The sequence below is a fragment of the Lontra canadensis genome, unplaced genomic scaffold (assembly GCF_010015895.1).
Source record: "Lontra canadensis isolate GAN:19392208 unplaced genomic scaffold, GSC_riverotter_1.0 scaffold3, whole genome shotgun sequence".
Taxonomy (NCBI): Eukaryota; Metazoa; Chordata; class Mammalia; order Carnivora; family Mustelidae; genus Lontra; species Lontra canadensis.
This window is the reverse complement of record NW_022630997.1, coordinates 46,748,454-46,771,361: the sequence shown is the minus strand read 5'-3', so window position 1 is coordinate 46,771,361 and position 22,908 is coordinate 46,748,454. Positions and strand designations below refer to the sequence as shown.

Below are 22,908 nucleotides of genomic sequence, written 5' to 3'. Positions count from 1 at the left end.
AATAATAATAATATGTCTTAGTTTTTCTGTTTCTAACCTGTGAGTGAACTGAACAGCTGTGCAAATTTGGTAAAGGCAGCCGCTTACATTTCTTTTTATTTTATTTTTTTAAGATTTTATTTATTTGCCAGAGAGAGAGACAGACAGCCAGAGAGGGAACACAAGTAGGGGGAGTGGGAGAGGGAGAAGCAGGCTTCCCACTGAGCAGGGAGCCCTGTGCCCTGCTCCAACCCAGAACTCTGGGATTGTGACCCAGGCCGAAAGCAGACACTCAAGGCTTAACGAGTAAGCCACCCAGGCGCCCCTACATTTCTTTTTATGCAGAAAATACTTAGTTATTCAAAAATCACAGCATCAAACCACAACCATTTCTAGGCTGTCAAAGTGCCCTCTAAAACAACAGCAGTGCCTCCCCTAATGTCAACCCGTCCATCAGAACGCAGTGAAATCTCCAGTTCTCCTCCTCGGCGGGAACACTGAAAGGCTAAAGGAAACATAAAACAAGTCATAAATTAATATTGTTCACTTTCACCCTTTCTAATTCACAGGGCATAGTTAAAGACCTAGTTAAAGACCTCTTCTTATAAGCTCCAGAACCCTCCCAGCTCAGTGGAAAGAATGTATTCCTTCCTCTGTCCATAGCACTGTCCAGCCTGGCCTGTTTTTCTGAGGACTGAGGGACCGTAAATGCAATTTGAGCCACAAAACACACAGTTCCACATCTTCTCTTCCTGAGTCCTCTCCTCTGTCACTTCCTGTAATGTCCCAGACACATCCCGCCTATAGCTTCCTCCCCACTTCTGTCTAGGAGAGGCATGGAATAGAAATCTAAAAAGATAAAGAGAGGTGATCTTGGCCCTCCACAGAGAGCCCCATCTTTCCAGATCTGAAGGACAAAGGGAGCTTGTTCACCCCTGTGCTTTAATCAAGCAGCCACACACGTCAGGCAAACAAGAGGCACAGCCTCTGCCTTCCTGGTGTGTAGGAGAGTAACTAGGCTCACCAAAGAAAGACCGGCCAACCTGGTATCCCCAAATGAGAGTCACAGAGGCCTGACCCTCCCACTGCGTAAGACCTCCTTCCTGGAGGGTCAGATTCCTACTTTGACTATTGGGCCTCCATTGGCTGCAATCTATTTCCTCTCCCCCCACCCCAAGTCATTAGGGGACTTGGTTCAAAAGCAATTTGTTTGATTCAATCCCTTGACTAGCAATGGCAATAAGGAACTTTGGTGATCATCCCATCTCAATTTGTCACAGTCTAAGCAACCTCACTGGGCCAAAGTTATACAGCTAGTTAATTTCATTCAACAAACATTTCTTGGGCACTTACTGTATTAGAAGTGTGTCTGTGGGTTGGGAGGGACGGGGTGGAAGATGTTCCGAGTAGAGGATTCAGAGTGAAGGAATGTAAATCTTTTGTTTTCATATGGGTGATATAGGACATTTTATTACGTCTTCAAATCAATAATACATATGAGAAGGAATGCTAGCTAAAGTTAGCAAATATTTTTTAAAATGAAAAAAAAAAAACCACAAAAACCCGCCCTACCGTGCATGTCTTTCTTCCCCAGTTGCTCAGACCAGTAGCTGCTGAGAACAGAATGTGCCGACCCTTAAAAGAAGTGAAAAGTTATGATACAAAAACAGGGGTGACATTGTGGTAAATTTATAAGCAGTTACAACCAACTATCCAGTCTGACTAAACCTTAGATGACTTGGTCATGATGTTGGCCATGGCCACAGTAGAGTGTGGGATTATGAATGGACATAGAAAGGAAAACACAGAATTTATAGAGAAGTTTCTCCAAATAGTGTATCTGTCATGTTTTACACTTTCTGAAGGTCGAATTAAACTGCAGGGTCTTTTTTCCTAATGTTTTCATTTGAGTCTAGTTGACACACAATGTTACATTAGTTTCAAGTGTACAACAGAGTGATTAAACTATGTTACGCTTTGCTCACCTCAAGTATAGCTACCCTTCCTCACCATACAATGCTATTACAATATCATTGACTATATTCCCTGTGTTGTGCCTTTAATTCCTGTGGCTTATTCATTCCATAACTGGAAGCCTGTAGGTACACTTCCCACTCCCCTTCACCTATCCCACCCATCCCCTACACCCCCTTCCCTCTTGGAATCATCAGTTTGTTCTCTGTATTTATAGGTCTGATCCTGGTTTTTGTTTATTCGTTTGTTTTGCTTTTTAGATCCCACACATGAGTGAAATCATATGGTATTTGTCTTCCTCAGTCTGACATTTCACCTAGCATAATACCTCTAGGTCCATCCATGTTGTCACAAATCGCAAAAATCTCATTTTTTTTATGGCTGCATAATATTCTAGTGTTTGTGTGGCTATGTGTATATACACACATCACATCTTCTTTATCCATTTATCTGTTGATGGACATTTGGGTTGCCTCCACAAGATGTTGCCTCCACATCTTGGAGGTACACAGTGGTGCATATATCTTTTGAATTAGTTAAATGGAGGTTTTAATTCTTGTCCTATCAGCTCATTGTCAGCCCATGGTAGGACGACCAAGGGCTTCACCTAAATCTTTCTCTAATCTTTCAAGGGAATTTGGGCATTTATCATGTGCCAAGTACTGTGCTAAGCATTTACCATGCATTGTTTTTACATAACCCTATGAAGGGAATTATCTCCTTCCTCCTAGGATGAATATGCAAGGAATACTGGGAACTCTGACAATAGGTTAAAATTTCCACCAAGCCAACATTTTTTTTAAGATTTTATTTATTTTATTTGACAGACAGAGATTACAAGTAGCCAGAGAGGCAGGCAGAAAGAGAGAGGAGGAAGCAGTCTCCCTGCTGAGCAGGGAGCCTGATGCGGGGCTCGATCCCAGGACCCTGGGATCATGACCCGAGCTGAAGGCAGAGGCTTTAACCCACTGAGCCACCCAGGCGCCCCCCAAGCCAACATTTTTAGGCTTTTAGTACCAAAAATACTTTCTTTTAGTGAGGTGTTCTTTTTTTTTTATTCGACTGTGCCCTTGTTTAAATCAGTGAATAGATATTAAAATGAAGAAATAAAATTCAAAGTAATAACTGACAGAAGAGTCTTTGGGAGAGACAAGGATGGGTTTTATTCAGGAAAACTTACCAAAGATCAAGGGAGGTCCACCTAGGGTGACCAATCATCCCAGTTCACCCAAAACTATCCTGGTTTTAGCACCAAAGGTCCTATATGCTGAGAAATCCCTCAGTCTCAAGCAAGCTGAGATTATTGATCATGACAGCCCAAAGACCTTCCCACTTTAGAAAAGCATTATTACAGGGGAAAACACTTGCTCTCTGTACCAGTTAAAGTCTTTGTGAAGCAGCTATGCATGTGTAAATCCACTAGAAACTTCTTTTCTTTGGGGAAGGGTCAAGGTGTACTATTTGGATGTCATTGGGCATTTTCCTGAGTCTTTAAGAAAAGTGCTTTTCTGAGCTTTGAATTTCATGTGTTTTGTTTCTTAGAGAGTGAACTAGGTCAAAGTCCTGAAACCATCCCAGCCTCTGTCTTCTGTTCAGAGCAGGAGCTTCAAAGGTTCCTCCCAGCCTCCTTTTGCCCTGGCCATTGTCACATCCGCCAACCTCCTCTATCAAGCATCCCCCCCTTTTTTCTGTTCAGCCCACTCTTTTCTAAGAGGATGAAAGGAGGAAGCTTCCCCTTCTTGCCCATCTTTGATTTCATCCCTCTGCTTCTGGCAGGTAGATCTTGAATAACCATGTTCCCAAACCCATCCCACCCACTTTGCAGGCAGGTCTGGGAAAGCTAGTCCTGCCTGTGTTTCCCACTGATAACCCAGGAATTTATCCTTCAGAAAAATAAATCTTATTTATGTTTCAATGATCACGCAGGCTGGTCATTGGAAAAAACAAAAGGCTTTGTGACTATAGAGGACATTGGCCCCTGACTTGTGCAAATGGCATATCTGGAAGTGTTGGTTCAGGGAAAAAGTTCTGTCATTATTATTAAAATAGCTAATAGTTATTGGGCATTTATCATGTGCCAAGTACTGTGCTAAGCATTTACCATGCATTGTTTTTACATAACCCTATGAAGTATTACTCATACTTTATAGAAGAGGGAATAGAAACTTTTTTTTTTTTAGTTTTTATTTAAATTCTAGTTAGTTAACATGCAGTGTAATATTGGTTTCAGGAGTAGAATTCAGTGATTCATCACAACAAGGGGAATAGAAACTTTAAAAAATTAAGTGATTGGCCCAAGCTCAACAACTAGGCAGCAAGGCTGCAAACCCAGGCTGTGGGATGTGAAGGTTTAACCCTGCTACACTGCCTCCTTTGTTCTGTAGTTTTCACAGGAGACTTTGGTGAAGGAATAGGGCAGGGGCAGAAAGGGAAACAAAAACAGCTCAAAACCCAAACAACCTGAAAGGTCTTGAGAAGGGCACTTAAAGAGCTATTTTTTACCTTCCTCCACTGTTGAACCCTCCCCAGGACCCAAGTCAAAAAGTACCTGTTACGGGGTCTTCAGCCAGACCAACCCACGGTGCAAAATATCTGGAGTAAAAGTCAAATGCTTGGGTCTGCCCTCCAGGCTCTCCTTTAAGGGTGAGAATGAGTCCTTTCACCTTCCCTGTGTTTTCCACTTGCGGCAGATCCTGGGTGTTCACCTTCAGGTTCTCCAGGAATGATCTGGTTCATAAATGGGATGAATTAGGACAAACCCATCTCACAGACCACGACACAGACTCTGTAAAGCCACCGAGGGTGCAGCTTTTGCCCAAATGGCTCCGCAGGATGGGAGGAGAGAGAGCAAGTAGAATTATCTTCCTCTCTGAGAACAAAAGTCTCTGCATAAACCATGGTTTGACTGGACCTAGCACAGCCAGACAAAGACAGCGCTATAAGTCTGGGTTCTCAGCCCTCCCCAAAGTGCTACCAAAGCCAAAAACTTTGTTTACCTCTTGTAAGTATCACTGAGTCGGACAAGGAGTTTTCGGGTATCTGGAGAATAGCGGATGTCTTGGACCCGTGTATCACCTATGGCAGTCTGTGGAGACAGACCAAAAACTCCTCAGGGTCAAATCATTGATCTTCTGTATGGGGAACAATCTCTCATGAGCATCTTCTGAGTGCCAGGCACACCCAATATCCCTGATCCCAAGAGTTTTAGTTCAGTTTCAGGACTCAAGGTGTTGCCCAGGGAAGGCCAGTTTTCTGGAGACCAAAGACCTTTAAGGGGGCTGAGCTCACCCTCTGAGAACTGAAGACAGGCATTGTTCACAAGTATTACTATGGGCCTCAACATGCTAATCCTTCAAATGGACATTTTCCTCACAAGTAGGGAAGAAGACTTAGAGAGGCGCAGGGACAGGGACACACACACACACACCCACACGCCTTGACCCAGATCTGAGGGGCCCTGGAGTCAAAGCTCTGAATCACTAGTGTCTACTGTCTGGGGGCAGTCTACTGAAATGGGGGCCTCGGGCCCACCTCTTAGCATTGCTGCAAGGATTAAATGAAATAATACATGTGGAGTCCCAGCAGCAGTAACTAGAAGATTCTACAAGGCAAGGACTCAGGGCCAGCAGTCTGAATGGAACTGGGGACTAGCACACTCATCTAAACACTGCTCTGCTTGGCAACCAGTGTTTTCATTTTGATGGTAGGCTGCATATCAGTAACGTGGCAACATTTCCTAAAGATTCCTGCATCCACACTTTACCTGAGACTGCGTATAATCATGCTCACATCCTAGAACATTGTTTGTCTGTTTGCCTATTGACTTGGAGAGCTGAGGGAGCTGTTGAGGAGGGAAGTCCCTCCAACTCATTTGGCACCACCACTGGCTATACTCAGAGCAGATGAGAATTACACAGTACTTGTCTGGCTATCACTAGGTCGCTTCAGGTTCTCGAACCTTCTTCAGGAACTGAGATGTTCGGGGTCCCAAAGCCAAGACTCCCTCTGCTTTGGGTGGTGACTTGGCTGGCTGCCCCTGTGACCACAGATGAACAAGTTCCCTCCCTCTGGAAATGGAAACTCTTGCGGCCAGATCCCATCTGTTCTTGGGGCCTTTTAGCTTCTGCAGGGGGTCATTCAGCCCTCCTCTGCATGAGTTCTGATGTCAATCTGAAAGTCCGATTCTCAGCTGAGAATCTTATGGCCAATTTCTAGGAACACAAAATAACAATACTCAGGAGAAACAACCCTTTAGCATCCCCACTTTACAAATGCTGACCCTGAGGCTTAGAGACACCGCGTTAAGTTCTTTCTACCATGAACATCTATACTGTGAATATTTTCCATTTTCTTGTCAACATGCTTAAAGCAGTTTATTTATGAATTTGGCTTGTCTTTCAAACCCCAGGCCATAGATGGGACTGAGTGTAAAATCAGAATCTGTAATGCTTGCTTCTACTCTTGGAAGACATAGATAATGCAAGACCCTAAAGAGATCATAAATGCTGTAGTTGAACATTCACTGAGAAACACCCCAGTGGTACCCACAACAGGCTATTTAGTGAGAACTGGTTTTCTCACTGCAGCCCTTGCCCTGGCCCTAACCGGGCCCTTCCTTCTCTACAGACTAAGAACAGGGTCATGCAGGGCTGCTCGAGTCCCCTGGAATCTCCATGGGACGGTAGTAGTGCCAACCTCACCTGGAGACCGTGTTAAGTGAGATAGTGCATATGAAAACCTTAGCACCTGGTACTGTCCAGGGCAGCTCTCAAAAATGTTCATTAGCAGGATCATTATGAAAGTTATGAAGTCCCACCCCTTCCTAGACCTCTTGAGGAAGCCAGGCTATGAATCTTGCCTTCTCTGTCAAGTTGCCCACACTCTCCTGCCTGCCTCCATCAAACCACAGCCCCTCACCTCAGCCTCCTTCTCCACCACAGAAATCGTGGCTGCCCTGCCTAGCAGTTTCCACTTCCTTTGTGCCTTTGTGCTCAACCCACTGCACAGCAGTCTCTCCCCTCCCCTTCCTTCATGAAGGGTAATGCTGGCAATGAAAAGCCAGGGATAACTGCTCAAGCTTCTCACCAAACAGATTCAACATTAAAATTCACTCTTCAAATGTACCGTGCACTTTTCATCCAGGCTTAGGCTCGACTGCTTATACCAATAGAAGGCCTATTTTGGGGGTCATATGGTACTGAACACTTTTTTAAATATTTTATTTATTTATTCATGAGAGACAGAGAGAGAGAGAGAGAAAGAGGCAGAAGGAGAAACAGGCTCCCCCACAGAGCAGGGAGCCCAATGCGGGACTCGATTCCAGGACTCCGGGATCATGACCTGAGCCGAAGGTAGACACTTAACTGACCGAGCCACCCAGGTGCCCCCAAATGGTACTGAATCTTTGTGTTCAAACAACAAATGACCAAATCACAAGAGCTTAGGTTTAATTCTTTTCACCAACCTTTATCAAGTCCTCCACTTCATGGAAGTCCTAGATGGGGAAAAAAGACAAGACCATGTAAGGTACACGAGCTATCGGTCAACACAGCTCATGGCAGTAGTTAGAAAGAGCTGACCTGGGGGTGGGCAGGATAAAGAGGTAGATCCAAGATAATACTGTTCTCTGCTCTTCTGGCCTTCAGTTCCCCACTCAGAGTGACAAAGGTTAGAACGTTATTCACGTTTTCTGGACCAAAAAAAAAAAAAAAAAAAAGAGTCTTACTTGGTCAATTAGAAAACTCTCTAAAAGGAAAACAAGAAATAGGGAAATAAACTTTGTCCTAGATTTGCACATCTGTTTTGATCACTATTGCATTGTCTTAGATTCCCTGGCAGTGCTGCCTTTTCCTGTAAGGAGAGGTTCGGGTTTGGGTTACTGGGGTCCAGCGTAGAGAGAGCCCCCACCAGATTCTCACTTGAGAACCCAGAATGTATCTGATTGGACTTGCAAGCCTTCAAATGCCAGTTCCTTTATGCTAACTGTGTCCTTGAGAAAATTATTTAACCTCCTTAAGCCTCAATTTCCTCATCAATAAAATGGGGTAATAATTAAACCTACTTCATAAGGGATGTAATAGTGTTTTCTAAAGCAGATTTTTAAGTACCCATCTACAATACTAGATTGTTACTAATAATACTAGTCTAAAATATGCCGAGGGGATGATAAATTGAACATACAAATTATGAATGACAGGCTACTAGAAACAAATCAAGTTTACCCTTAATAAACCAAGCTACACATAAATTTTTCATTTAAAGATTGGACCACAAATGCTGATATACTAGCTCTTCATGTTACTGATACAACTTGGCCCACTTATCTACCTCAGGGTGGGTGACATTTTTAGTGAAAACAAAGATCTGTGACCTAATTCTTTTCTCCTCCTTCATATTTCTGTAAAACGTAACCATATCTAAAAGGTAAGGAAATTTGGCATTGTTGGTTAACTTTGACTGACTATAAAATGTATACTTTAAAGTCCAAAGTTTAATTTTTCTCATTATAATTGGTGGAAGACATCATGATTTGCAAAGCATTTTTTTCTTAGTTTATCTTATCGGAACTTAAGACATTCCATGGGGGCGTCGATTTGAAGGCTATTATTCCAAATCTCTGCCTCACACCAAACACTGTAGGGTTTTCAAAAGGCACGCAATCCAACTTCAGTAAAATCTTTTTCAAGATTTGTTTTCTTTATTTGACAGACAGATCACAAGTAGGCAGAGAGGCAGGCAGAGAGAGAGGGGGAAGCAGGCTCCCCACTGAGCAGAGAGCCCAATGTGGGGCTCGATCCCAGGACCCTGGGATCATGACCTGAGCCGAAGGCAGAGGCTTTAACCCACTTAGCCACCCAGGCGCCCCAGTAAAATCTTTTTCAAGACTGAGTTCCTAAGCAATATTTCAGGGTATTTTCCTGCTCTCATTTTTTTTTTAAAGATTTTATTTATTTATTTATTTGACAGAGAGATCACAAGCAGGCAGAGAGGCAGGCAGAGAGAGAGGAGGAAGCAGGCTCCCCGCTGAGCAGAGAACCCGATGCGGGACTCGATCCCAGGACTCCGAGATCATGACCTGAGCTGAAGGCAGCGGCTTAACCCACTGAGCCACCCAGGCGCCCCGTCCTGCTCTCATTTTTGTCCCTTATCCACAGAAACGAAAATTATCTTGTTAAGACATATAATGGGCTACATGGTAGCATGGCCTCATGTTACCTCCTGCCAGTACCCCCCACCCTGGAAACTCCAGCCACTCCAGGTTTACCAACTACACCCTTGCATTTGCTGCTGCCTCTGCCCCAATAGTCCTCCTCCCACTTGAATTCTTTGCACACATGGCTTGATATTCTTCAGCCTGAAGATCTCCTTCTCTAGTGGATGCTGCTGTCCTGCATCTCAACCTTCCCCTCTGAAGGCCAGGACTAGGTGAGGCAAGGAAAGACAGAGGACGCATGCATTGAGGGAGGCACCTGCTCTCAGATGCAGCCTGAAGAGGGGATTGTCTCCGCCTTCACACAGCCCTGCCCCAGCTGCCAGGGGTATTGAGGACTGACAGCTCAGCTGAGTCCCACTCTGTGAATCACCCTTGGGTGAGCAGAGCTACATTCCCCAAAGTCAGGCTGCTTTTGTGGGCATTGGATGCAGGTCAATGGAGGGTATAAAGGCCTATACCTTTGTTTCTATTTGGAACTATAGTACTTGAAGGATCTTCACAGCTTCACCTCTCCCTGTGGATTTGGCCTAGGCCTTTCTTTGTTGCTACCACTTTGCAGTTCAACATGTCCTTCTGTTCTATTCTGCTTTCCCTTACTCCTCTGCCGATACTGACCCCAAGAATACTGCCTGCACTTCTCCCAGCATGCAGTGTGCTTCCCAGGGGAACTTGCCCTGTAACACCTCCCCCTACCCTCCCCATCTATGTAACTGACCAGAGACCCTCCTTTTCCAACCCCTCTCCCCACTGTTACCCTCTGTCATATCATCCTGTTTATTTCCTCACTTAAGCCTCTGTTTGTTGTCTACACCCATTCATGGCTGTTTCCATCCCCAATTCTAGGGCATTTCTATGCATCTCTTCTCTGCCTCATTCCCACAGAGCCCTGATCTTTATTACACTAAATGTAACAAAGATGAAAACTGGTAGGACTGAGGTACAGCATCGTCTCTTCACAAGGGAAGTGTATCTAGCTGCAGTTCATGGTTCTTTAAACATCAGAGTCAAGAAGATCCTGTGAGGGGCATTTGGCTGGTTCGGCCCACAGAGCATGTGACTCTAGGGTCGCGTGTTCAAACCCCATGTTGAGCATAGAGTTTACTTTAAAAGAAGAAGCAGAAGAAGAAAGAGAAAAAGAAGAAGAAACAGCTCTTGTGAAATGAATCTCAGTGTGGGTGGGGACATACTTGGAGCAAAATGTGCCTTATGGTTCTCTGATACCACATCATGTGAGACACCTATTGTGTCTTGCAAGCTCCCCTCCTGTGCTGGTCAGAGACCAGAGAGCTCCTGTTCAAAACGAAATGGCATTCTAGGGAACAACGACCAGAGCTCTCCAATAGGCCTGTCACATAATCAGAAAGTCCAGAGTTTCAGGAAGCTGTATCTGTTTCAGCGTCCTGAATGGCATGAATAGGACTCTGTAATGTCTTGATACCAGTGACTTTGATTCATCACAAAGAGTGAGAATTAAAAAAAAAAAAATACTTGCTATTTGCTCAGTGATAGGTTCATAAAAGAAAATCATGTTACTTATTTTGTTGAACAGCACAGCCGCAGAAGCCAGGGTGGCGTGGCCGCATAGGGGAACCTCACTCTCTGGCGTAAACCACCTTAATCCGAAGCAGGAACCTTTGAAGGAGGAAAAGCCAAAGAGAGGCAAGATCATTCTCATACAAGTGGGTCACAAAATTTCATTTTTCTTATTCTTTTCTAAATATTTCCCTAGCATGATTAATAGCTGAAACGCATTGTGAAGGAGGAGTAAAGTCTAGGCCAGCATCCTAAGGCTCCCCGGTGCCAGATCTAGAGCTGAAACATTCAAATTACCCCACACCTCCTCCCCCGGATGAGCTGAAAACCAAATCAGAATCTCCCCACCTTCTTTCCTGTCTGCATGCAAATAGTTAATGGGCATCTCTCTGCAATACCATTCCCCCACTGGAAAAGCAGCTTCTGGTACTGTGCAAGAATGGCTTAAGAAAAAAAAAAAAAAAAAGGCATATTTACTTTGTGTAAAGTTGTCAGTGGGGTGCAGTTTTCGGATAAAAGCGGTTTCAGAGAGGTTCATTTCTCTTGCAATTTTTTGATGCATGTCTTCATCCAATTTCTAAATTGGAAACAAAAATTTATTGAGACTCCAGAAACACAAATGAGACTTCCTTGGACAGCAACTGCCATTAGTTAATAACACAGCTTATGAATGTTAAAAGTTACTTGCCTAAAAGAAAATAATTGCCAAGGAAGTCAAGACACTTTTATAAAGATTGTTTCTCGGAAATCTATGCTTATAGCACTCTATGAAGACCTGTAGATCTCAAAGCTAGGAAAGACTCAAAAACCTACTGGCCAGCCCTGTCTTTTATCTAGTCTACCTGAGAGATTATGTTCTCTTCTAAACAATCTCCACAAAGGAAACACCACAATCTCCCTTTCTTGTTGAATAAAAAGATCTTCAGTATCCACTCTGGGTAGGCTGGCCCATTCTGCTCCCATCAATACAGGGTTCACTCCCTTTTATGAGTCAGGCCTCAGGCTAGAGTTCACCTCCTCCAGGAAGCCTTCCGGAGTGCTCTGTCTAAAGGCTTTGTCTCCTCACAATGGTTAAACCACCTGAATTTACCCACTGTGTCCCTTCACTGTCTGTCCCCCAACATCTGAGTTTATGAGGGCATACAATGTACTATCTTGTTTGTTTGTTTTTTACTTATACCTTATACTCATCCCAGAATGGTAGGAGCTCAATAAACATTTGCTGGAAGAATATATTATTCACTACATCTTCATTTTTACTTGTTTTGTATGTGTAAGCTCTATGCTCAAAATGGGGCTTGAACTCAGGACCCTGAGATCAAGAGTAATATGTTCTACCAACTGAGCCAGCCAGGCGCCCCACTTCATCTTCATCTTTAAAACTCTCAAAATAAATATTTTTGTCCACATACATATAAAGAAATCAAACACAGAGAGGTTGTATAAATCCTAAAGTCACAATATGCCAAATAAACGGAAGAATGGTTAAGAATGTGGGCTTTGTAAATGGTAACAGCCAGTGAATCTAGAGGAAAGGTATATGGATGTTCATTGTACCATTCTCAAAACTTTTCTTTAAGTTCTAAATTTTTCAAAATAAATGGTTAAGAAAATAATGTGAATTTATATCCTGGGTCAGGTCCTAGTAACAGTGCAAAAGCGGGCAAGTCATTTAAGCTCATGGAGTCTCAGTTCCACACCTTTAAAACGAGGACAACAGTACTTAGGTGGAAAAGTTCCTGTGAAGACACACAAATACGTATATATACATGCACACACATTCTTCTTAACTAAAAAAAAAAAGGGTCAGAAACATGAGTTTTCCTTTAGAGAATGAAAATCAAATTTTTAATCAATAAACACTCGCTAGTTAGATTTTGAATTCTAAAGAAGTCTCAAGACAAATGTATTTTTGCTTTGGCCAAATTTACTATTCTTGAGCCCCCAAAACCCAGAAATAAGATTTATAACTTTATACTGATAAATTCAAAATTCACTTAACTGACTTATGCAAGTTAAGCACCCATTATCTTTTAGTTGATTCAAATTCTTTTGAAACACGTTCCACGTACTCATATAAGGCACAAAACGGTGGTTATTGTGACAAATCAGTCATTTTTTAAACTATCAGCTGATATAAAGATCCTAGCAGACTTACTAAGCTTTTCTTAAAGGGGCACTGTCTTCAAAATCTATAGTTGCTGTGAGGTTCTAGAGAGAGAGAAATGACTTAAGAAATTGATATGTATTGTCTGCAATTCAAACACAATGATTTCTGTTTTACTTAACATTTTTCTTTCAAAAGATTAAATCTAATAATGCGAATAAAGTGCTCATCACAGTGCCCAACACACAGCAAGTACTTGGAAAATGTTAGCTTTTATTTCGAGTAGCTCAAAACCCATGCTTTAAGCAGCCACACCACTCTGCCTCCTCATAACAAAGACAAACTATTATTATCCCTTTAGCACACTGCAGACCAGAAAACCAATGTCTATCAGATGAGACTGGTTCCCACAGCGTTTCTAAAAGAAAGCTGCAATCAGTCAATTAACAAGTGCTGTGCTAGACCAGCACCACTACCGAGGGAATGTTAGAAATACAGAGTTTCAGCTCCCCCCCTCCACCTTCTAAATTAGAATTTCTTTTTTTTTTTTAAACTAGATTTCTAGGTGGTTAAAGTTTGAGCAGCCCTCTTGGATACAATACAACCCCATTTTCAAGGGGCTTAGCATCTTGTAGGGAATCAGAAAGCAACAGGGAGCAACATTAGAGAGTGTGTAATTGAGACACATAGATTTTTGACAATAAATACTCTAGGACTTTAGGGGCACCTGAGTGGCTCAGTTGTTAAGTGTCTGCCTTTGGCTCAGGTCATGATCTCAGGGCCCTGGGATTGAGCTCCGCATTGAGAGCCCTGCATTGGGCTCCCTGCTCGTCGGGAAGCCCGCTTTCTCTCCCTTAGTTCCCCTGTTTGTGTTCCCTCTCATGCTGTCTCTTTCTGTCAAATAAATAAATAAAATCTTAAAACACACACATACACACACACACACACACACACTCTAGGACTTTAGATGTGGACTTAGAAAAAGAGCATATTTGGGTGAGTTGGACAGGAAAATATGGGCAAAGAGTTTTGTGTTGGGGATGCTTCTTGGGCAAGTCACTTGACCTCTCTTCTGATCTCCTTCTGTTAAATCTTTGACACTCTAAGGTTCTGTGAGCCGAGGTAAGGAGAACCAGGATGGTGGGAATAAAGTGGCATGAACACCTGTCACGCCTGGGGCGTGAGTCGTCCCCGCCGAGTAGATGGGCTGGGTCTGCTGGGCATCCCAGCCAACAAGGCAAGGATGTTCAGAAGCACTCCTCCTGGCTCATTGAATTTTCTGTGTGGAAACTGGTCCACGTGCCTGGGCTAACAACCCATGAGAGAAACTGGGAGCCATCTAAGTCCCTACTGCAGAGTGTGCAATTACAGGCCTCGGTGGGGATGGAAGGGGTGATAAACAAAAGCTTGTGTTGGTCTTTCTGGATTTGCTGCCGTGGTTGTGAGAACCTGCAGTGCCTGCCAGGCCTTCCTCTGATCTGGCCACACTCCCTATCCTCGTCCTTCCTTTTCTTGTCTTTTGCTTCCCTCCACCTTTAGGACAAGAGTCTCAAAAAGCATTAAAGCATCCCACATTGTAGCCAAGCTCACTGTCTGTTGTTAATGGATTTCTTTGCAAATGGGCTTTTTGGCACATCGGCTAGAATACACACTTCGCTGACCATCAGCTCTTCTGTCTTCTCTACCTTGGCGTATTGTACCAATTACAGTTTGAATTTCTGTAACTGTATTTTCTGCCCCAGGACACCTAAAATTCACTTGCTATTTGCCTGAGGGACAGAGACGCTGCAGAAAGTTTGATGGTAGCCGTCCTCGATATGCATGACAGGCAGCCAAATTTCTACACTGAAACCAAAGGTCAAGATAATAGTGAATCATCAGAAGACTAAAGTTGCTTCAACTTTGAGAGCTGGAGAAACAGGAGACTGCATTCATGCAAAAAAACTGAATTTTTATTCCAATAATTTTTTCATCTTGCTTTAATATCCATTTCCCTTTGGCAAGCTCATGAATCAAATTTCCGACAACAAAGACAGAGCCATGTTTGTTTTTTTTAGTTCCAGTGTGCTGCCTAGGGACACTGAGGTTTCATCACCATATGGCCCGCAAACATTAATGATCATAAAATCAGAGCAAAGTTTTAAAATACTCCCATCTTGTGGCAGCTTGGAAATATGACAGCCTAAACATGACTGTCCTGTTATCTGTCCTTGTTCATTTGTCCCTCTTCTGTAGGTAGATCCCAACAGAGGAAAAGCACTTAGTATGGAAAGTTCTAAATGATCCAGGAAGAAAGGGAAGATTCCTTCTGAAGCACTTGGATTTCCTATTTTGAAGTGACGTCTGTACAATGCAGCACTCAAACTGTAGGCTGTCTTCAGTTGTTCCTGATGATTCTTCTGGGTGTCTCGTATCTCCAGCCCCATCATAGAATCTAAAGCTCATACTCTCTTTGCACATCCTGCCCAGCCCAACTCACCAATGAAATAAAAGATCAGTAGTTGTTAATCAGCTAGAACTCTTAGAAAGAGATCTTGCTATAATTCAATTAACAGATTTACTTTCGCTCAAAAGATAGCTATTTAGTGCCTCTCGTGTGCTAAGCCATGTGTCATGGAATAAGTTAGAATAGGTTAAGATGTCAAAGAATGTGCAGTCTAGTGAGGAAGACAGGCATTGAATGAATTACAACAAGAGCAACGCATGCTACCAACTGGGAAATAAGGGGTGCCATGGGAGATTAAAAGGGGAGGACAGCTAGTCTGGTAGTAAGCATGATGGGTTAAAAGCTTGGGATCTGCAGTCACGCAGACCTGTGGTAGGATCCTGAAGTCAGCCACTTGGGTAATTACTTAACCCTCCTCTGCCTCTGTCTTCTCATCTGTAAAATGGGGGTGATGATAATAGTAAGACCTAATCTTAGGGATGCCTGAGTGGCTTAGTCGGTTGAGCACCTGACTCTTAATCTCAGGATCATGAGTTCAAGCTCTACCTTGGGCTCCATGCTGGGTGTGGAGCTTAGTCTAAAAAAAATTAAAAAAAAAAAAAAGACCTTCTCTTAGAATAGATATAAGGGTAAAATGAGATAACATATAAAAATCAATTTAGCACAGTATCTGGCTGAACTTACCTGAAGTTAATACTCCCAAAGCTGAGGGTTATGTTCTAGAAGCCAGTGAAGCAGAAATTCCTACATCAGAATCTCCTCCTCCCTTGCATTGCTCTTTTCCCTCAAATACTAGACAAGAGAAAACATTTCAATGCCCTGGAAAAATCTCTGCACTCTTCACCATGCCTTCTCTGGGGATAAAAATGAGATATTACTTTGGAACCCCTTAGAAACCGCAGAAGCCTCTGACTCAGTGTAGGCACACAGAGCCAATGATCCTCTGAGGAAGGGCACCAAGTTTGGAAATGGTCACTGCATCATAAGCTTTCCCAAATGAGTTAAAGCACAAACTAAACACAGTACTTCTATATACTCATTTTTCCTTAAATGCATAACACACCAAGCTGCAAAGAACCTTTTTTTTTTTTTTTGAAAAAGGCTCTTGTTACCCTCTAAATTTAACCAGGAAAACTGGAACAGCAAGTAGTTTAGAAAATAAAACTAGGCATTCCTCTAAAACTGCAAAGCCAGTCCTCCTTGCTATCTCTGGAAATGATTGGGTTAGTGTTTCAAAGAATAAAAATGCATAGATGTGAATATTATATTTGATCCTGGTGTAGTGTCCAGCACATGGTACATGGTCAGTAAATGCCAGCTGAATTGGAATAAATGCATATACTAGGCACATGGCAAAGTTGTTTTTATGGATAATTGTAACAGGAAAACCCAAGAATAAACTGGTGTTTGGAAAGGATCCCTTGAGGGGTGCCTGAGTGGCTCAGTTGGTTAAGCGTCCATCCCTTGGTTTCCGGTCAGGTCATGATCTCAGGTCCTGGGATCAAGCCACGCATCAGGTTTCACGCCCAGTACTGAGTCTGCTTGAAGATTCTCTCTCTCCCTCTGCCCCTTGCCTTGCTCATGCTAAATACATATACATACATACATACATACATACATACAATCTTTAGGAAAGATCCTCTGACACAGTGGTTCTCAACTGTGGGGAGGTTTTTAATTTTCCTAACAGGGGGAGAAGGGAAGACTGCTGCCATCTAGTGGACAGAGCCCAAGGTTACCAACATTGCCCATGACCGCCTCACACAGCAAAGAACTACCCAGTCCAGAATATCAACACTGCCGCTGTTGAGAAACCCCACCCTAAACATAGACCTACATATACATAAACACATACACACAGCAGCAAGAATAGCAAAACAAAACAACTTGAGGCTTTGTTAGAATATGAAGAATAGGGGCACCTGGGTGGCTCAGGGGATTAAAGCCTCTGCCTTCAGCTCAGGTCATGATCGCCGGGTCCTGGGATCAAGCCCCACATCAGGCTCTCTGCTCCTGGGAGCCTGCTTCTCCTTTCTCTCTGACTGCCTCTCTGCCTACTTGTGATCTCTGTCTGTCAAATAAATAATCTTAAAAAAAAGAAAAAAGAATATGAAGAATAAAATATGGGCTCTCTACCCCATTGTTATGTTATTTTCACTGATTGAAGCTGGTTGGGGTACCTGGGTGGCTCAGTCGTTGGGTGTTTGCCTTCGGCTCAGGTCATGATCCCAGAGTCCCAGGATTGAGCCCCACATCAGGCTCCCTGCTCACCAGGGAAGCTGCTTCTCCCTCTGCCCCTCCCCCTGCTTGTGTGCTCTCTCTCTCTCTCTCTCTCTCAGATAAATAAATAAAATCTTTTAAAAAATAAAATAAAACAATAAAGCTGATTGACAGAATTATAAACAACCTATCACCCCTTAGCACCTCCCCAGCCCTCTGACCTATTCAAGTAGTTAGTCATGAGTTGCTGCAGTTTCTACACAGCTGTCAAAGTAATATATCTATTTCATTCTTTAAAATATTGTTTCTGGGGATGCCTTGTGACTCAGTTAGTTCAGCATCCAGCTCTTGATATCCGCTCAGGTCATGATGTCACAGTTGTGGGACAGAGCCCCACATCAGGCTCTGTGCTCAGTGTGGTATTTGCTTCAGATCTTCTCTCCCTCTCGCTCCTGCTTTCTCTCTCTCTCTCTCAAATAAATAAATAAAATGTTTTTCTTTTAAATGTTGTTCCTAGGAGCACCCAGTTGGCTCAGTCGGTTAAGCGTCCATCTCTTGATTTCAGCTCAGGTCATGATCTCAGGATTGTGAGATCGAGCCCTGCATTGGGCTCTGTGCTGGGCATGGAGCCTGCTTAAGATTCTCTCTCTCCCCCACTGCCCCTCCTCCCCTAAAAAATCTTTTTTTTTTTTAAGATTTTATTTATTTATTTGACAGAGAGAGAGACAGCAAGAGAGGGAACACAAGCAAGGGGACTGGGAGAGGGAAAGTAGGCTTCCCGCCGAGCAGGGAGCCCGATGCGGGGCTCGATCCGAGGATCCCAGGACCATGACCTGAGCCAAAGGTCAGATGCTTAAAGACTGAGCCACCCAGGCACCCCTAAAAAATCTTTTTAAAAACATTGTTTCTATACACTTTCCGTGCCTTGACATGATCTTTATTGTCAAATTGATTGTCAGGCACTTGAGGACACCATCAATTTTATAAGGTTTTAAATATTTTTTTCAAATATCTGTTCCATGTTCCATTTAGCTCTTAATCTGTTTTTATTTTCAGCTAATGTACAGTGTTATAAGTTACTCATGTGAAAATTTTTAAAATGGACTTGTCTAGAAAAGAAAACAAAACAAACTTTAGAATATTCTAGAAGCTCTTGGAATATTGCCACCCAGAATTTTTTCCTTTCCTTTCCTTCCGGAAGTCTTTTTATCAAAGAAGAAGGAGAAGAAGAAGTAGGAAGGTCTTTTTTGCAAGTATTCAAACAGTGCAAAGTGCAATTGCCTTGTCTTTAGTCTGCCCATCAAGTTTTTTGTTGTTGTTTTTGTTTTGGGGTTTGTTTGTTGGTTGGTTGGTTGGTGATTAACCTCAACTCAGTCAAATTTTTAAATAATTTGAAACAAAACAAAACAAAAAAAGAATACTTCTTTGAAGCCCTTAACTTAAAATCTGAAGTAGTTTCTCTTTTGTAAAATCCAACAGTGTTCTGTTCTCTGAGTCCCTATTGTACCTGGTTCCATTAGATCTTTTTTTTAATTTATTTTTTAATTAATGTATTTATTTTATTTATTAACATATAATGAATTATTTGCCCCAGGGGTACAGGTCTGTAAATCATCAAGCTTACACATTTCACAGCTCTCACCATAACCTCCCCAATGTCCATAACCCAGCCACCCTATTCCTACCCCCCACCCCCCAGCCACCCTGTTTGTTTTGTGAGATTAAGAGTCTCTTAAGATTTGTCTCCCTCCTGATCCCATCTTGTTTCATTGTTTCCTTCCCTACCCCCCGACAACTCCCGTGTCCTACCTCCTAAATTCCTCATATCAGAGAGATCATATGATAATTGTCTTTCTCTGATTGACTTATTTCGCTTAGCATAATACCCTCTAGTTCCATCCACGTCGTTTCAAATGGCAAGATTTCATTTCTTTTGATGGCTGCATAGTTTTCCATTGTATATATACCCCACATCTTCTTTATCCACTCATCTGTTGATAGACATCTAGGGACATGTGCACCCAAATGTTTATAGCAGCAATGTCCACAATAACCAAACTATGGAAAGAACCCAGATGTCCATTAGATCTTTTAGCCTCTGTGGTTAACTATTTGATAATGATTAGATTTACATGTCTTTTTCTCTCACTAGACTTTGAGCACCTCAGGGGCAGGCCAACTTACTAATCTTTGTACTTCCTATCCCTACCCCAAAGTGTGGTTTGTGGTAGATGTCGATAAATATTTGTAGAGTACGGTAAAGATAGGCTAACGCCTGCTGAACTGTGGGCACCATTATAAGGTTTAGCACTTATTTGTCTCTGATATTTTCCTGAGTTTACTTGTGTTCTCTCTAGGTGTGTCCAGCCATGGGTCAAAGAATCTAAGGGCATAAACCACGAGTTTATGCTTCCACTAGAATTTTTATTGATTATGAATTAGGGAAAGTGCCAAATTCGCCTCCAGGAGAACAGGATTCTCACATCCACAGAATCTAAAACTAGCAAATTATTCTTTTGATTATCTATTCAGTTGTCCCTGACAGGCCACCAAATTAACCTGGTATCATAGATCCAAAGCCCAGAAGTGAATTGGAATACTTTTTAGAGAGCAGCCCTGAATCATGGACTTCCTTATTTTCTTTTTCTTTCTTCCATTCTTACTGAGCTAGATCACTTTGAACTATGCTAAGTTCTTTGCTTAAATTTTTGCATCCTAGCTTTTCCAAATACATAAATAACGTATAAAATATATTTGAAGAGAGAGAGAAAAAGGCTCTGGTGTGCAGTGAGTGTACTGGAAGTAAGAGGAACAAGTTGAAGAATGATGCTAATTCTTGTCATCTGGTGAAAACTGAGTCTGTAAATCCCTTGAAGCTATTTTCAGAACTCTTCAAGAATACTACATGGAGACATGCAACAAAGATACTAAGACTCTTGACAAGCAATTTCAGTCACTTCCACAATTCCTTGACATGAAGTCGTTTGCCAGATTGTTTCTAAAGAACGTTCATGATTTAAAATCTGCTTGTTAATCATTCTCTCACTAATCCTCCCAAGCTCTTGTGTTACTTGATAAAGCCTATTAACTTTATTACTTTCCGCATTTTAGGGTAGGAAAATGCCAGCTGCAAAGTTGCATAATGAATGCATTCTTAAGGTGAGATGAGGACTCTTCATCACCATTTTGCTGCTCCGCTGAAGGGACAAAATAAGTGTACAAGGACTCAACCAACAATACTCACCCATCTCAGTAAAACCCCATACATTCATCATCTTGAGAGCACACTACAATCACTTGGGGAACCTTAAAAAACAGTGCTGCCTGGGCCCCACCTCCAGAGATTCTGGCGTAGGAATTTGAAAGCTCCTTGGATGATTTTCTTTTTCTTTTTTCTTTTTTTTTTTTTTTAAGATTTTATTTATTTATTTGACAGAGAGAGACATCGCAAGAGAGGGAACACAAGCAGGGGGAGTGGGAGAGGGAGAAGCAGGCTTCCCACCAAGCAGGGAGCCCAATGCGGGGGTTCAATTCCAGGACCCTGGGGTTATGACCTGAGCCAAAGACAGAGGCTTAACAAATGAGCCACCCAGGCGCCCCTCCTTGGGTGATTTTCTTTTTCTTTTTAAAGATTCTATTTATTTACTTGACAGAGATCACAATTAGGCAGAGAGGCAGGCAGAGAGAGAAAGAGGGGGAAGCAGGCTCCCTGCTGGGCAGAGAGCGGATGCAGGGCTCGATCCCAGGACCCTGGGACCCTGGGACCATGACCTGAGCTGAAGACAGAAGCCTTAACTCACTGAGCCACCCAGGCACCCCACCTTGGGTGATTTTCATGTGCAGGTTGACATTCACTCCATTTGAAGTCCCCAACACCTACTTTGCCCAAATTAGTAAAACTTACTTAAAATCATCAATTGCTTACTGTGTTTCTGGAATAATTCTCAGATAATCTACTCTTGAACTAACTTCTGTGAGCGGAAGGGCTCCTTAGCTTGTTTCCTAATAGCCAGGTAGAAACACAAAGCACTGAAGGTCAATGAATATTTAACTATTCTGTTAATACTTATCCTAATCAAAAGCCTTTTTTTTTTTTTCATGGAACCCCACCGGGGCTTGAACTCATGACCCTGAGATCAAGACCTGAGCTGAGATCAAGAGTCAGACACTTAACCAAGTGAGCCACTCAGGTGCCCCTCAAAAGCCATTTTTAAAATGTGACTTTCAGGAAACAGAATTCTCTCTGTATTAGAGCTTAAGTACTTCCTTCTACTTAATAACTTAATTCCTTGCAAAATGTTTTTTGCGGGGCACCTGGGTGGCTCAGTGGGTTAAAGCCTCTGCCTTCGGCTCAGGTCATGATCCCAGGGTCCTGGGATTGAGCCCCACATTGGGCTCTCTGCTTAACGGGGAGCCTGCTTCCCCCTCTCTCTGTCTCTGCCTGCCTCTCTGCCCACTTGTGGTCTCTATCAAATAAATAAATAAAATCTTTAAAAAAAAATGTTTTTTGCTTGGTCCTGAAAAGAATTTCTAATTGTCTGAAATAGGTAAGGTTAAAGATACTCAGCTAAAATTTTTATGTTAAATATAATATCAGCTATGTCCAGTCACATAAAACTCACCTAATTTCATTCGCCTTCACATTTGGTGCTCACTAGGTGAAAACCTGATGGCTAACAAAGAGTCCTCTGTTTTTGTTTTTGTTTTCTTTAATTGGCTTTAGTTCTTCCTTACATAAATCTTTCTTTTTCCAGACTTACAGCGTCTGTGCGCAAGCACTCTCATCAGTTTGGTCAAAATCAACTCTCAGACATGAACGTTGCTGATATCATTTGACAAAGAACACGAACCAAAGACAAACATGTGGGTCTGATTTTTTTTTTTTTGTAGGAAATATTTGGCTCAATATGAATCTAGAATTTCAGGTACTGCACCTCAAAACCAAGTACTTACATTTTCTAGGAGGCAAACAGCAGCAGGATTCCCACCAAACGCTTTTGCTGTAAATGCATCTACTACAAAAACAGGGAGCTTCATTTTTCTTGCTCTCAAAATTGCTGGTAGCCTGCACTACTTCTACTTGTTGCAAAAATTCAGGAAGTTAATGTTTTACTTCGTATACAGAAACAGCCAACAACCCAAGTCAAGCAATGACTCCAATACACCTGCATTAAAAGATAGGAGATCCCCTAATATTTAAGTCCCTAAATTGAATTTGTTTTAAAATACTGGAATTTCATATTGATATTTATACTGAATGTATACTTAAGAACATAATCATATCATTTTTTAGGATAGCCAAACTAGCTTAGGTTATGTTTTTAATGAAGTTCTTGAAATGTCAGAGGGGACATGCTGCAAGATTTCTTTTCCTTCGGTTCCTGTGAATCTTGGTCACACCACACGAAGAATGAAGAGGTAGACCAGATGGAGAGT

General features: G+C 42.4%; 1 protein-coding gene across 1 annotated transcript; it reads right to left on the bottom strand.

The window, feature by feature from the left end:
• Window positions 1-213: 213 nt before the first annotated feature.
• PBLD (phenazine biosynthesis like protein domain containing) lies at window positions 214-22,569 on the bottom strand. The gene is made up of 9 exons (XM_032841884.1): window positions 22,426-22,569; window positions 11,177-11,276; window positions 10,700-10,798; window positions 7,533-7,642; window positions 7,418-7,447; window positions 4,950-5,038; window positions 4,502-4,680; window positions 1,552-1,614; window positions 214-484 (listed from the first exon to the last, which is right to left on the bottom strand). The coding sequence occupies exons 1-9, from the start codon at window positions 22,507-22,509 to the stop codon at window positions 372-374; spliced, it is 867 nt and encodes a 288-aa protein (XP_032697775.1). The 5' UTR covers window positions 22,510-22,569; the 3' UTR covers window positions 214-371.
• Window positions 22,570-22,908: the final 339 nt, after the last annotated feature.

Bases quoted from the DNA above. Each gene is read 5' to 3' on its own strand.
- PBLD (XM_032841884.1), bottom strand. From the start codon at position 22,509: ATGAAGCTCCCTGTTTTTGTAGTAGATGCATTTACAGCAAAAGCGTTT. The intron at 5,039-7,417 runs GTTGGTGAAAAG...CTGTCTCCACAG, and splicing joins AAGTGGAGGACTTGATAAAG to ACTGCCATAGGTGATACACG. The intron at 485-1,551 runs GTAGGGCGGGTT...TGTTTCCTTTAG, and splicing joins GGGGAAGAAAGACATGCACG to CCTTTCAGTGTTCCCGCCGA.